Source organism: Lytechinus pictus, chromosome 6, assembly GCF_037042905.1.
Source record: "Lytechinus pictus isolate F3 Inbred chromosome 6, Lp3.0, whole genome shotgun sequence".
NCBI classification, from domain to species: domain Eukaryota; kingdom Metazoa; phylum Echinodermata; class Echinoidea; order Temnopleuroida; family Toxopneustidae; genus Lytechinus; species Lytechinus pictus.
The window spans coordinates 4192519-4208084 of record NC_087250.1 but is presented as its reverse complement, the minus strand read 5'-3'; the positions used below and the strand labels follow the sequence as shown (position 1 = coordinate 4208084).

At 39.4% G+C, this 15566-nt stretch overlaps 1 protein-coding gene across 2 annotated transcripts in view; it reads right to left on the bottom strand.

Annotated features, from left to right (window-relative positions):
* The window catches only part of LOC129263903 (carbohydrate sulfotransferase 15-like), a 32372-nt gene that overhangs the window by 3703 nt on the left and 13103 nt on the right, over positions 1 to 15566 (bottom strand). For both annotated transcript variants that reach the window (XM_064100726.1, XM_064100727.1), the window contains 5 exons: positions 9358 to 9574; positions 3444 to 3575; positions 2212 to 2359; positions 1820 to 1979; positions 991 to 1135 (listed from right to left, as the gene is read on the bottom strand). In XM_064100726.1, the coding sequence (XP_063956796.1) occupies positions 991 to 1135; positions 1820 to 1979; positions 2212 to 2359; positions 3444 to 3575; positions 9358 to 9574 (802 nt within the window). The remainder of the gene's footprint in view (positions 1 to 990; positions 1136 to 1819; positions 1980 to 2211; positions 2360 to 3443; positions 3576 to 9357; positions 9575 to 15566) is intronic.

Genomic DNA, 15566 nt, shown 5'->3' with positions numbered 1-15566 from the left:
TCGTAAATGTATCATTATTTTCAATTTTACTAATCAAACTCAATTAATTTTATCTTGTTTATGGTCAGAATAAAATAGCGGACGATTTCCATTGAAAAAACAATAAAAAACAAAAAGTCGAAAAACAAGGAAATACATGAGAAATTTTAAAACAATAAAATACATAAGAGAAGAATTGTGATATTGAATCTTTTTTAAAGTACATTTGATCAGAATCCTTCAAATAGTCTGTGAATAAAAAATTAGCAGTTTAGAGGCCTTATTTAGTGAATTAGAGCAAATCTTTGATTTTACGCATAAATTAGCATAATTAATGAATTATGAGATTTTTCGGAAAATTTGATCCTACAGTCTTGGAGATTATGCCATGGGTAATGCATGTGCCAATTTTCGTCGCGATCGCGCGGTCGACGGCCGAGATCATAGGGGGGGGGGCTGAATCAGCCCCCCCCCCCCCCCAGTCTTCTTAGGCATCAAAATAGCCCAGTCTATTTAGGGTTAAAACTGTTGGTGAACGGAGCACCAAGCAGGAGGGCACCAGGCCCCACCAGGATGAAGCTAGAAATGACCGGCGAATGATGCAAAACTATACTATTGATAATTTATAGACATCATCATTATTGTTATTATCATATAGTATATAATATCGTGCATTGCACTGCACTTTCCGCTTTCTTCTGGCGTTTACCAATGCGATATTATGTTAATATTTTTTTCGAGATTTACCCCAGGGTATATTTTTTGCTTGTATTTCAGTGTACTTGAAAATCGCTTCTATTTAACCAAGGGCCTTATGCTTCTCAAATTTTAAGATATAAGGGCTTATCTGCTGAAAATAATAGAATAAAACCTTTTTTGATATGATGAAATCATTTTGATCGACGCATATATTCTTTTTTGAATGAGAGCGCCGTTAAAAACCTATCAACAACAACAACATATTGTTTGTTCGTGACCAGGCACCAACTTGAAACACTGTGTATCACTTACATAATTCTAAAAAGCGATATATCTCTCTCAGTTTGCTGGTACACCGGCTCTGCCAGTCCTCCAATCGCAAGACCAGTATTTGGTCACGTGGGAATATTCTTAGCCAATCACGAAGGAAGACAGCGTAGTTGCCCAAGAGAAGACGCTGTACAGAAAAGTGAGAAACAAAAACGTTGTTTATAAAACATTTAATTATGGCATAAATATGCATGACATGTTCGCTTCTCTATGACCATCTACAGACTAATGGATTGCTTTGAAATGTGAGAAGACAATCGAAATCCAATAGAAGTTATCAGTTTATTTTATATGAAAGACATATTCTAACTGTAATAAGGTATTTTTCTCCAACTTCAGTTATTTCCAGGGGTTTGCACAAATAGTAAATGTGACCAAATATCTCACTCTAACTCCCACCTCACTGAACTGGTCACCTTACGGCAATGGAACCGTTATATTGCGTGCAATTTGATATCATGCGCGTTTCATCTGAGTTAGACGTAACTCTCGGTGAAACACATCCAGTTATTTTTTTGTTTACAATCTAACTCTTTGCATGCTGAATTGATTTTGGGGGAATAATAATAATTGTTTCCATGTTATTTTCTTTAATTCAAGATTCCATATTGCACCATTGATACTGATTATTATTATTTAGATGTTATCCAAGAGCTATAATGCCTTTTATTAGCTTATCTAATTTGAAAGTAGGGGAGAAAACTAATTATCACGATTGTTGAATTTCATTGTACGAATGTGCAAGATTGCAACATCAGCGCGCAAAGAAACTTTCAGAGTGTACCAACTTTAGTCGCAGTCATACACTTACAGAACTCTGCGTCCCGTGGGCATAGGTACAGGCACGGCTACTCATGTTTTGTGTACAGCGTTGGTATCTTCTTATGCCCTCGTCAACTATCTCGTGAAAGTGACGCTTTGAAATAAACTGGTCATCCTCGTTCCCAAAGAAAAGGTAGTCAGAATAAACCCTGAAAATGAGAAAGATTGAATTAGATTGAATAAAAATCATTTATTTTCACTCGATTAAAATAACATACGTGCAAGTTATGGAAAAATTACATGGTAAAAAGGACGACAATACAACGTAAAAACAAATGAAAATAATGTAAAAACAAAATTCGAGTGTGGAGTGGTATTACTAGCACTTTTATCATTACTTCTTGCATTATCATCATTAATCATTATCACAAGTGAAAATACCTATCAGTTGGGTTACGAAGAACGACTATGAACTTCGCATTTGGTTGAACCTCCTTGATGACGTCAGCGATGACGTATTCTGGTCCGTCTATCCGATTGGACGATTGTTGCCATGCGTTATCCCACAGAGTAGATGTTGATCCGTCACCTATTATAATAATGAGGTGTGTAAATTGCCAACTCGACCACTGATCACAATGGTCTACCTTCATTTAGTCTAATGCCATTCCGCCCATTAACATACAACCACTTGGTCCATTCATCACTTCGTCTCATGGTCTAATCACCACTTCGTCTGTAACCATTTCGTCTCATCACCAATTGGTCTAATATCCATTTTATTTTCATTAATTTCGTCCTATTTACACTTAGTCCAAGGAGACCAAATGGTACATGGACTAAATGGTTATTGAACCAACTGGTTAGTCATGTTAGTAGGCGATATGGCGAGTGGATGAAATGGCAATTAGACCACGTGGATAGCGGACGAACTGATGATATACCAAGTGATAACAGACGAATTGGTAATTGGGCAAATTGGCATTAGACCAATTGAAATAAACCTACGTGTGGCCCTCTACGGTACCACTTGGTATACAGAGAATTTGTCTTCTTCTGTCATTAAAGATGGTGTCCAATGGAATTAGTTGTGCAGCACTCCTTATAACAACTAATAATGAGAAGATGAACTACGCTAGAGCCCAAACATATTTTATAATAGCTAAGTTATGAATGTTGGGGGTCTAGCAGAGCTCACCTCCTCATTTCTACATTGTTTAATTGACTGTCTATAATTGGCACACTGTACACAATAAACTAAGTCCATTACAGATCGTCTGCAAAAATGAATTTCGATCATATATCATAATAATATAAAGCGCTATATAAGAGCGGATTATTATTATTCTTATTATCATATGTTATATATAACAGGGCACTGGTTTTTGGATTAGAATGGAGTGTACACGTGATTAATTGTACAAATTACAAATAATTGTGTAAAAATACTTAATCGAGCTAAAACCGGGGTAATAATAGCAATGCTTTGTATCCTCAGGCAAAAGCGCTTTATAAATCCGGCTATTATTATCATTATTATCCACACAAAAAAGTACAAAAATAGTAAATAATAATCATAAATCAATGAACAAAAATCGATGAATAAAACAAAAAAATATATAAAACGAAAATAAAAACAACCCCCACCCAAAAAAGGGGGAAAACTCACTCACCGACTACCAGCCAGTTAGCCATGATAGGATTGTTTAACAACTTGGGCACGATCCGATACGACATGACGTTAAGATACCATGACAACGAGAGGGGCGTGGTTACGTTGAAACTGTAGTCTGGAGGGAGTTCCCCTAGGCGCGGAAAAGAAATAGAATTAATGATTCGTGAAATTAGCGCGGTCACCAAGCAAAATAAAGTGATAGGGGCATGATTGTGATGATACTAAGAGGTTTTCGCATGGTGACGTAGGGAGGGATCAATAACACAGTATATGTATTCAAAATATCCGCTATATGACAAAGAAGAGCTTGGAGGTCTTTGTCGAAAGTTGTTGAATCGGAACAGCAGTTTCGTCCAAAGTTTCGGAGCTGACAAAAAATTGCAAACATGTCGTTTGTCCAGATTTAAACTGCTGTTTTTGATTCACACATTTTCGACAAAGACTTCTTGGTTGTTCTTTGTCATGGAAACTTTTATCAAAGCATCTTATCTGTTCTTGAGCCCTCCGTATGTCGCACAGCTAAAACCTATATACAGGGGCTCCCCTATGCACAGAGAAGGAAAAGGTCAACCCAACATGCTCAATGGATTGTGAGATGGACGTGGCCATAAATGCACAAAGAATCAAACCGTGATAGAGGGCGTGGTTATCATTTTCATAGATCTTCTTTGCGGGAGTTCCCCTAACATGCCTAAGCGCGGAGAAAGAAGAAATATACTCAATACATTGTGAGATAGGCGTGATCATAAATTGTTATATCGAGAGAACCAAATGCAATGGTCTTACAAAGAGTTACGATTGATCAAATCAATCGTAACTATGGACGGCCAGCAACGTCAATATGTAAAATGCTTGTTTGTTCAATAAAATTCTAGATATGAATGTATATCCCTAAATTCATTGATTTCTTGACAATTTGGTGTGTTCTCTTTTGTTTACAAAGGACATTTTACAAATGTCCTGTAGAAGAAATTATGACACTGATGGATTTCCATAGAGTTACGATCGATTGGATTAATCGTAACTTTGTAAGACGGGGCCCTGTTTTCCCAATGTAATATTTACATGAAGCTCCGCTACGTGGACTTGACCACTAAGGAATCTCTTCCTACTGAGTGCAGAGAGCTTGAAACTCAATTTCCAGAAGCGGCAGGAAACATGTACAATATAATAGGTCTTGCGTTTATCATGTTTATACGGATTACAAATACATGAGATCTATATAACGATTTAACAAAGTGCATTCGTGTGGGAGAACTTGATATAGTGAATTGATAGGATCCCGGAATGAGATATCGGCCTGCAAACAATTTATTGTAAACAAATTCGTGTACTAATTATTTTTCACTTGTCCTTTTACCACCAACGTCCCTTTGTTTTATCTTTTGATTCAGAAGATAATGTGGGCCATACGTTCGTTGAAATAGGAAAGATGGAATTCAGAACTCCTTCTCTCCCTCTCTCTCTTTCCTCATTCATTTTATTATTATAATAATTGTAAGAAAAACAGTTATCATTATTATTATTATTACTATTATCATCCTAACTATTGTTGTTGTTATTATCATTATTACGATTATTGTCATTATTATTATCATTATTATTATCATCATTACTATGGTGTCAATTTGGCTGCTATTACTCAAGCATTTATGTTGCTTATATAGTTTGCCACTGCATTTGTTTTTCACTACTTTGTCTTATCCTTACATTGTATTCATGTCTAAATTTTGTTATGACACTGATATAAATTTGTCACATTGCAATGTAATTTAATGTCATACTAGATTATGTTTATGTATTGTAAATTTATTTTATAATAATAATAATAATAATTAAAGATTTGTATAGCGCACATATCTGTCGATGACACTCAAGGCGCACAATTAACTACTTATATAAAACAGAAATCAATAAATACATAAAAATGAACAAACTGAGAAGAAAAAATACACAATCAGTTAAGTTGGTAGTCAAAAAATAAAAAATGGCCTTATCACACAACAGTTAAGGAAATGCTTCCCTCATGAGGTAAGTCTTCAATTTGCTGTGGAATAGCTCTCTTGACTGGCACGACTTAATGTCCGATGGGATTGAATTCCACAAACGGGGACCAGCAACGGAAAAAGATCTGTCACCCCAGGACCTTTTCACTCTAACTTGTTGGAGCTGGTGAACATTCCCTGAACGAAGACCGGGTCTACACGATCTCTTCAACTCCAGAAGATCTGATAGGTACACTGGTGTCTGGTTGGTTTTCAGTTTAAAGACCAAGGAAAGAACTTTATATGCAAGTCTTTGCCTAACAGGCAGCCAATGTAATTCCTTGAGAACTGGGGTGATATGATCCGACAACTTTGAACGCTTTACAAGTCGTGCGGCAGAATTCTGGACCTTCTGTAGTCGTTTTATTTGAGTATCAGGCAGTCCAACCAAAGTACTGTTGTACATATCCAAACGTGATGTGACAAGAGCATGAACTGCCTGCTTCGTTGCATGGGGATTCAGGTAATCCCGGATCCGACGAATCTGCCTAATGTGATAAAATGATGATCTGATGCAGCTAGAGAGATTTGTGGTTCCATAGACATAGTACTATCAAGTGTCAAACCTAGCGAGCGAACTTTAGAAACAGGCTCAACATGTACATCACCAATTTTTAGGTTAGGAATGATGACCTTTTTGATCTGTTGGGAAGAGCCAAAGAAAATGAATTCAGACTTCGCCTGGTTGATTTTCAAGTAGTTCTGCCCCATCCATTTGGAGATCTCTGCTACACATGACTCAAATCTAGCAAGTACGTTGTCCACATCAGTTTGATTAGGTAAGCATGGTAAATACAGCTGAATGTCGTCAGCGTATATGTGATACATCAAATCATGCCGATTGATAATGTCATAGATTGGTAGAATGTACATGGAAAACATTTGTGGTCCGAGCACTGAGCCTTGAGGTACGGAGCAATCAAGAGAAACTGGATCAGAGATGTCATCCTCACCAATGCGAACTGATTGAGTACGACCATCAAGGTATGACTGACACCAGCTCAGAGCTGACCCACTGATACCAATTTCCTGTAGTCTGCGAAGTAGAATACAATGATCGACCGTATCAAACGCTGAACTCAAATCCAGTTGAACGAGGCCAGTCAACATGCCTCTATCCATGGCTCGGAGGATGTCATTAGTCACTCGCAAGACAGCTGTCTCTACTGAATGGTTTTTCCTGTAGGCCGACTGGAAAGGATCCTGCAGAGATTGGTCAACTACACATCTGAGGATACGAGCAGTAGCCGCTCTTTCAATTACTTTTCCAAGGAATTTCAAGTTAGCTACTGGTCTGTAGTTTTCCAGTCTCTCCTTATCCAAGTTTGACTTCTTAAGTAGAGGTCTAATCGTAGCATGTTTCAAGTTCTCTGGAAAGACAGCTTTGGTAAAAGACCCATTAACCAACTTTGTAATAAATGGCACAAATGCAGAGAGATGATCCTTGATTAGCCATGTTGGAATGGGGTCTTGGTGACAAGAGCTCGAGGGTGACTGTTTGATGATTCTCTCAATTTCAGCTTCTGATACCAAATCAAAACTACACATATACGGATCTCGATGTGACGAAGCCTCACTGATATCGTGATGCTGCACAAAAGAATCACGAATTGTGTTGATCTTGTTCAAGAAATGCTCCGAGAATCTGTTTGCTAACGACCCATCAGGTGGTAGTTGTGGTAACACAGGATCGCCTTTCTTCTGGAGTAGGTCATCGATGATGGTGAACAAAGCTTTCTGATCTGATGAACAGCTCTCAATAACAGATGAGTAGAACTGTGTCTTCGCTTCCTTCATGAGCTTCACAACAATCCGGCATTGCTCTTGGTATCTCTTATGATGTAGTTGGCCTTCTCCTTTGGATTTACATTTTCTCCACTTTCTTTCCAACCTCCGTCTCACCTTCTTAGCAGTCCGAATCTCTTCATTATACCATGGACATTTCTCTCTTTGTTTCAGGCGTCTTGTCTTCAAAGGTGCAAGGTCCTCAAGGATATCACACAGAGATCGTTCGTATGTTTCTACGGATGCAGAAATGCCAAGGTTCTCTACGTCAATCTTCGACAGAGCCTCAAAGACGCGTTGATGAAATACCTCATGGTCCATTGCCTTGAAACTGCGCATGGTAATTGTCCTCTTTGGATGTATAGGCTTTTTCAATGACAATTTGCAGGTGATGGCAAAATGATCAGACAGTCCTGGATGAACTGATATGTCAGAGACAATATCGTCACCATCACGAGTTATCAGCAGATCCAGTGTATGACCAAGACAATGAGTTTGGGTGGATACATGCTGGGTCATACCATATGAAGACAACAACTTCTTAAAAAGAATTGTATTCCCTGCAGTTGTGTCATCCATCCATATGTTAAAATCACCTGTGATCACAAGTTTGGAAGGATGGAGAAGATAATGGTCCATCAGTTTGCCGAAGTCCTCAAGAAACGATGCAAAAGGCACATGTTGACCATTTTCACTGTTCCTTTCAGGGCGGTATATGATGACTAAACGAAATGTACCATGATCATCTGATACTTGTGCATGTAGGGCTTCGAAGGAGTTATACCTCTGGGGTAATTCTGTCTTCAAACATAGATCAGACCTACACAACAAGCCGACACCTCCTCCAGGTCTGTTATCTCGAGGGATATGGACTAATGAGTAGCCTCTTGGGGTGGCTTCCTTGGCCACAAGGTCGTCATCTGGTCTCAGCCATGTCTCCGTCATGGCAATGATATCAAAACCTTGCTCAGTTACAAAGTCAACAAATTGAATAGTTTTATTCCGAATTGACTGTAAATTGATGGTGCAAAGTTTAGCAAGCTCAGAGACAGGCTGAATGTGAATCAAGTTATTGGTATCACAAGATCGGACATTTTTCTTAGCTTGGCGTATAGTATCCTGTATGACAGGAATATATTGCTGGCTCTTTATAAAAGAACGATATCCTCTCTTTGTTGGCTTGATAGTACTGATACCATAATCCACTATTGTCTGATACACATCCCTTGGCAGGGAAGTTTTAGGGCATTGTCTCTTAATGTCCAAGAGTTCCTCTCTTGAATAGGAGTGCAAAGCCATGGTCAAAATGATGACAAGGATTACAGCTCGCCAGTGATTAGCCATGGGTTCCATTGATATGCACTCAAGAGGAAATACACAATAGCCATGTAGGTAGCTGTAGAAAATTGAATCCAATTCCAGTGATCAGAATCCTGAAATGAAGATAAATTTCTTCCTAAATTGTCATAAAAAGGGCGAATGAAATAAATCAAAACATGTCCACCAGTTTCACTGAGACTTCCTCTTCAAACTGATGTAAACCATTAAGAAATCAAGTCTGAAATTCTCCGGTTATCAAAACAAAATATGGAGAGCTGAAAAGAGTGCAACCTGAGCGCAACCCCAAAAAGGGACAATTACTACTTTGCAGGAGTTTCTCCATTTTGACTTTACAATAAATGGAGAAACTCCTGCAAAAAAACAAACTTACTGACTCTGTATTAATATCATTATAATCATTATTATCATTATTATTATCATTATTATTATTAGTAGTATTATTACTATTAATATTATCATTATCATTATTATTATTATTGCTATTATTATTATCATCATCATCATTATTATTATCATTAGTAGAAGTAGTGGTAGTGGTAGTAGTAGTAGTAGTAGTAGTATTAGAAGTAGTAGTAGTAGTAGTAGTAGTAGTAGTAGTAGTAGTAGTATTATTATTAGTAGTAGTAGTAGTAGTAGTAGTAGTAGTGGTAGTAGTGGTAGTAGTAGTAGTAGTAGTAGTAGTAGTAGTAGTAGTAGTAGTAGTAGTAGTAGTAGTAGTAGTATTACTATGGTGTCACTTACTGACTCTGTATCTAGCCCACCAATGAGGTTCTTTGTCATTATGCTGGATCTCTCGATGGGCATTGATCTTCTCCCACAGATCAGTCGAACCACATTTCTGCATCCCGATGAGGTAGAAGTAGGGCAGACACCGAAGACCTGACGGGACAACTCCCCGGTAGAAGAAGCAAGGATTCTTGAAGCTTGGCAGAAAAGTCTCAGGGATGGCGTCGAATACCTGGTATATACATCGAGAAACAATCAAATATTAATTTCCTGTAAAAAATATATATATAATAATAATAACAATTAAAACAACGTCGGTGGCGTTTTGAAAGCACCGCATCATCCCTTGTTAAACATCATCAGGGAGTTTGCATCATACATGTCATAAAAAATGAATGTGTTATGATAACACGCTGTAAAAGCTACGGAGTTTAAACCAACTCCAGTTAGTTTCAGCGGATTTCAACACCCTGGGGTGTTACACTCTAGAGTTTGAACATAACACCAAAGAATGTTAGAGAAACAAACAAAGGTGCTGAAATAACACACATGGGTTTGAACGGTCCTAACACCACACTGTAAATTTAAGACCACAGCTTTTGCCGTGTTGGAGTAGCATAATGAATTTAACACTTGTGTTAAAGGCTTGCCGCAGTCCTCACCTAACACCTAATGGTGTATTTTGCAGTGTTTGACTAAAGGGGGCAAAGACACGTTCATCGGGCAGTGGGGGGGGGGGCGGGTAGCCAAGTTCTGCTGTCTGATTTGGGAGGTAAAATATAGAGAAAATAGTTCAAATAAGATTAGCTGATTTGAATAGAAAGAAAAAATCAAACAAGTATAACACTGAAAATTTCATCAAAATCGGATGTAAGAAAGTTATAACATTTAAAGTTTCTCTTAATTTCTCAAAACAGTTATTATGCACATCCTGCTCGGTATGCAAATGAGGGGACCGATGAAATCACCCACTCACTATTTCTTTTGTAATTTATTATATGAAATATGAAATATTTTGATTTTCCCGCCATTGTCATGTGAAACAAAGTTTCATTCCTCCCTAAACACGTGGAATGGAATTCCATTATTCAAACATTTTGTGGTTCAAGCAACGGGGTCCTAATTGTCGAATTCGTAAATATTGAAATATTGTATAATTCAAACAATAAAAAACAAAAGAAAAGGTGAGTGATACCACGGTCACATTTGTTCTACGGCGGCCGTACGGCGAGTCGAAAACAGCCGTTTTAACATTTTTTGTCCAACTACATTCAGGTGGTTTGAATCAAAATTAATAAAACGGCTGTTTTCGACTCGCCGTACGGCCGCCGTAGAGCAAATGTGACCAAGGTATAAATGACATAATCAACTCTCTCATTTACATATCACTGAATTAAGCATAGAACTGTTTTGTGAAAAATAAGCAAAACTTAAAAATTGCATAACTTTCTTATTTAACATCCGATTTTGATGAAGTTTTCAGCGTTATTCACGTTTGATTTGTCTCTATTTATTTAAATCAGCTTTTTCTGGGGTGAACTTGACCTTTAAACGGAGCCATCATTGAGGGCTAGTCTACACGCATAGTCTCATAATTCGACCTTATACCAATTATAACACGTCTGGAGTATAGACTAGACGCCAAATGCTTTGCCTGTGTAGAGCAAGCCAAAGTTTATAGTGAATCTCGTCTCACTACTTCAGACTCTGCACTATGCGAATCGCGAAAAACAAGGGTCTGTGCCTGTAGACTAATAGTGCCCCAACATGACGTTTCAGATTCAATTTTCTAATTCAATACAGTCATATTTTGGTTAAATCATAAGATGTAGGCGTGTATCCTCAGCAGGAAACCTGCAACTGCGAGACACGTAAGAAATCTAATTTTGAATGTGTTTAATGCCAATCAAAGTCTGGTCCTCTAGACGCATTTAGTCATCAATAAGGGGCTGTCAAATCTAACGACCATGGCCAAGTATTTATTTTTCGATTAAGAAGTACGTGCATCATCAACTCAGAGTCAGACCCCTTAACCCTTTCCCTCTCGCTTCTCTCATCCCTTCTCTATAACCCCCCCCCCCCCCCCCTTCTATCTCAATGACGTCACAAAGGTGCAGTGGCGATCATCACCCCTTCCCCTCGATCTCTCCCTATTTTGATCTCTCATTAGTTTTATGACGCACAGATCCTGATACTGGAGTAAATACTTGCCCCTCTCCTATCCCCCAACCTCTTGCTCAACACCCCCCCCCCCCCCCTAACCCTGTCTTCTCTCAACCCCCTCTTTCCCCAGAGCTCTCGTTCAGAGAGAAAAATCGGATAAAGAGGTAAAGGGGTTTTCCCTTCACTCTTCCCTATCCCATCTCAACCCCTCTCCACTTCCCCCCTCTTATCTCTCAACCCATTTCCCAATCAGGTTTCATTCAACCGGGGAACAAATTCGGGTCCATGGGTTAAGGATAATACCCATTTCCCGCGTTCCCTGTTTTAACCAATTTCTGAGTATTGATGTACCGTTTCGGTTGGACTTCAAGTTCAATTCAGATACTTGGGGGTAACTACCCATCCCCCTCCTCTTCCCTTCTCTATCAGTCCGATTTTGTCCCTTACTTGAGCTCTCAAGACATATATTTAGATACAGGGGTAAGAGTTTAGTCCCCCCCCCCCCCCCCCCCTCCATCCCATTGAAGTACACGGGTAAGTGCACTATCTAAACCTCCCTCTCCTACTTCTTACTCAGTATGTTCAGAGCTCAGATTCGGATACCATTAACATTTCCCTTATAACTGGTATAAGTTCTTCCCCCGTTCTTCCCCCTTCGAACTTCCCATTCTCCATCCCAATAGGTCCCCCCCCCCCCCTCTCTCTCTCTCTTGACCATTTCCCCCATGTGCTCTAGTCTCCCTCCCTTCTCGATCTCTCAATTCCATTCCTCTCGTAATAAGCACTCGTTGAAGGACACAAATTCAAATAAAGGGGTTTTAGGTACTCATCCCCCTTTCCCATCTTCATTCAGGATACGTACAAATCCAGATACAGCGAATAGTCTTCACCCCCTCCCCTTCCCTTCTCACGCCCTTTCTACCTATAGCTCTCCCCCCCCCCCCCCCCCATCCCTCCATTCAGGATTCGAATCCAGATACACTGATAATTGCTTACTCCCCTTCTTTCTCAACCCCCTCCCTCCCTCTCATCAGCTCTGGTTCAAGAACACCAATTCAGGGTGCAGGGGTAAGTGCGTCCTCCTGTCCTCCCCCCCCCCTCTCTCTCTCTCTCTCTCAACACCCCCCTCCCCAAACTCTCTCCCATTAGCTCTGCTTCAAGGACACCAATCAGGTGCAGGGAGAGTGCTTCCTCCTCCGCCCCCCCCCCCACCCCCTCCCTCCCTCTCATCAGCTCTGGTTCAAGAACACCAATTCAGGTGAAGGGGTAAGCGCGTCATCCTCCCTCCCCCCCCCCTCTCTCTCTCTCAACACCCCCCTCCCCAAACTCTCTCCCATGAGCTCTGCATCAATGACACCAATCAGGTGCAAGGGTAAGTGCGTCCTCCTCCCCCTCCCCCCCCCCCCCTCTCTCTCTCTCCCATGAGCTCTGCTTCAAGGACACCAATCAGGTGCAGGGGAAAGTGCTTCCCAATCAGCCCGTCACTCGACATCCGCCCCTGTCTCCGGTTCGTTTCTCTGGAGATCACTATCGAGGTTCAAGAGCGATTCAATCATAGCGTAGTCATGGTTAAAGGGACTCCTGAAGGGTGCAATAGCAATACTATAGTAGGGAGCTTTCGCTTACATGACTCACGTCGCCTTCGGGAACGGTAAATTGCCAATTCGTCCACTGCCGACTCGTCCACTCACCACATTGTCTACCTTCCTTTAGTCTAACGCCATTCCGTCCATCAACATTTCGTCTAACAACCATTTGGTCCCATAACCAATTTGGTCCTATCATCACTTCGTCTAATCACTAGTTCATCTCTTACCATTTCGTCTAATAACCAGTTGGTCTAATCCCAATTTTTTCATTCATTTTGCACATTTAACACTTTCGTTTAATTAGACCAAATGGTATATGGACTTAATGGCTATTGGACCAACTGGATATTAGACGGAATGGCATTAGCCTAAATGAAAGTAGACCATGTGATAAATAGATGAAATGATGGTAGACCAAATGATAGTAGACGAGTTGGCAATTGAAAGAATTGGCATTAGACGAATTGGAAATAAACCTCCAGGAACATAGTAAATATATTGTGCCCTTCAAGTTCGTATAAACAAAGCAGTCTTTGTCGAGAGTTCGTGTATCAGAGCAGCAGCTTCGTCCGTTACTCTGGACAAAAGAATAATATTGCAATTTTTCGTTAGCTCCGAAACTTACACTCTAAAAACACTGAGTAAAATTTTACCCAATATTTGGTAGAAAGGAAACATGCATTTTTGCTTGGTATTTTTTTTTTTGGCCCTTTTTTGTTGTTTCAACGCAACATTGACAAAAAATTACAAAATATTTGGTATCTTTTTACCCAACCAACCCAATATTGGGTAAACCTTTTTTTTAGAGTGTACGACGAAACTCTTGTTCTCGATCCTCAATTTTCCGACAAAGTCCTCCCAGGTTTTCATTGTCATTTGACGGGTATTTTAATGCATTTGCTGTGTTCTTGAGCCCGTCCCCGTTGTAGTTGTGAACAGTCCCTAGTCTCTCAAACGAAACCGAAAAAAAAAATCGGTCGATGATATACCATTCGAAAAAAACGTAAATTGGTTGGTCTGTTTTCGCCGGTGTGCCTCACTCTACATAATTATCTACACTTTTAACATAGTTGGGCAAAAAATACCCAACTCTTAACCAACCCTAGGCAACATTCTGTCCACACAACTATTGGTTAAAATCTGCCCAAATTGGGAAATAAAAACTAATAATTGGGTAATAAATTTGCTCAATTGGATAATAATTGCCCAGAATATATTTATTTTTTTTACCAACATTCATAACCCAACACAGTTGATAGTCAATTGCCCAACATTTAAGTGTGTAGACAAATGACTACAGATTGGACACCTTTACAAGTTGAAGCGGTCAAATTATTATTTTGACCCTGTCAAAAATTTTGACCTTTAAAATGGAAGTCTTTTTTTCTGATAGATTTTGAAGTAATATTTGTAAAATATTGCCTTTAACTTTCTTTCTTCATTTTAAAAACCCCTTTTTTCACTTTTTCTTGGTCGAGGATCAGTTTTTCCCCGAGGCTGCAGTGCCCCCAAATTCATTCATTTCATTTCATTTTCAACAAAATATAAATCAAATAAATACAATCATAACAAGTCAACATCATAAAAAAATATACCAAGGTCATAAAATCAACTTGAAAAAGACATGTTATAAGCCCCCGAGCCCCCGCTCTATACATTACGCCAGTGATATCCTCCAGATGCATGCTCATGAAACTATATAGATGTCTCCATTCGTTTATGTAACAGAACAACCCATTTCAGGACTTAATTGCTTTTTACAATACACCGATCATGCTCAACGATGCCGCAAAGTATACCTTGATCATGTTGATTATCGTGATATATTATTTACTATTACCCTCTTAAAGTGCATTAACACTTTGGTGATGCATTCTATAACAGCCTTAATGAGTTTAGGATGCCGGTGAATTCAACCTATCAACGTTCAGTCATTATTAATAGTTATCAACTACGGCTTCATTGGTTATTCATGGATAAAGCGTGATTCATACTTGAACCGGAAGTATACAGATATGATGTGACCCGGTTCCCTTTTCGTTACCGAAGAAAGCTTTTACCCAAGATCGTTGAAAATATATCTGATTTATATTTTGAGCATTGCGATAAGTATCGACCTGCCACAATGAATTGTTTGTGTTTTCCTGATATTTTCCTGATGCTTTCCTGTTTGTGTTTTCCTGAAGAGCCGTGGTGTTGTGGTTCTGACTCTCGCCTTGTAAACAGAGGGCCGTGTGTTCGAATGCCACCGCGGTCTAGCGTCCTTTGGCAAGGCGTTAATCAACACTTTGCCACTCTCGACCCAGGTGCTAAATGGGTACCCGGTAGGATGCGAAATATATTGTATGTTTGAATTTGCCAGCGCCGTAATGAGGCTGCGATGAATGCAAGGAATGCTCCCCAGGGAGTGGAAATTGTGCACTTTTTGTGCAGGATTGAAATGAATCCAATGACCGGGGTAATAATATGCTG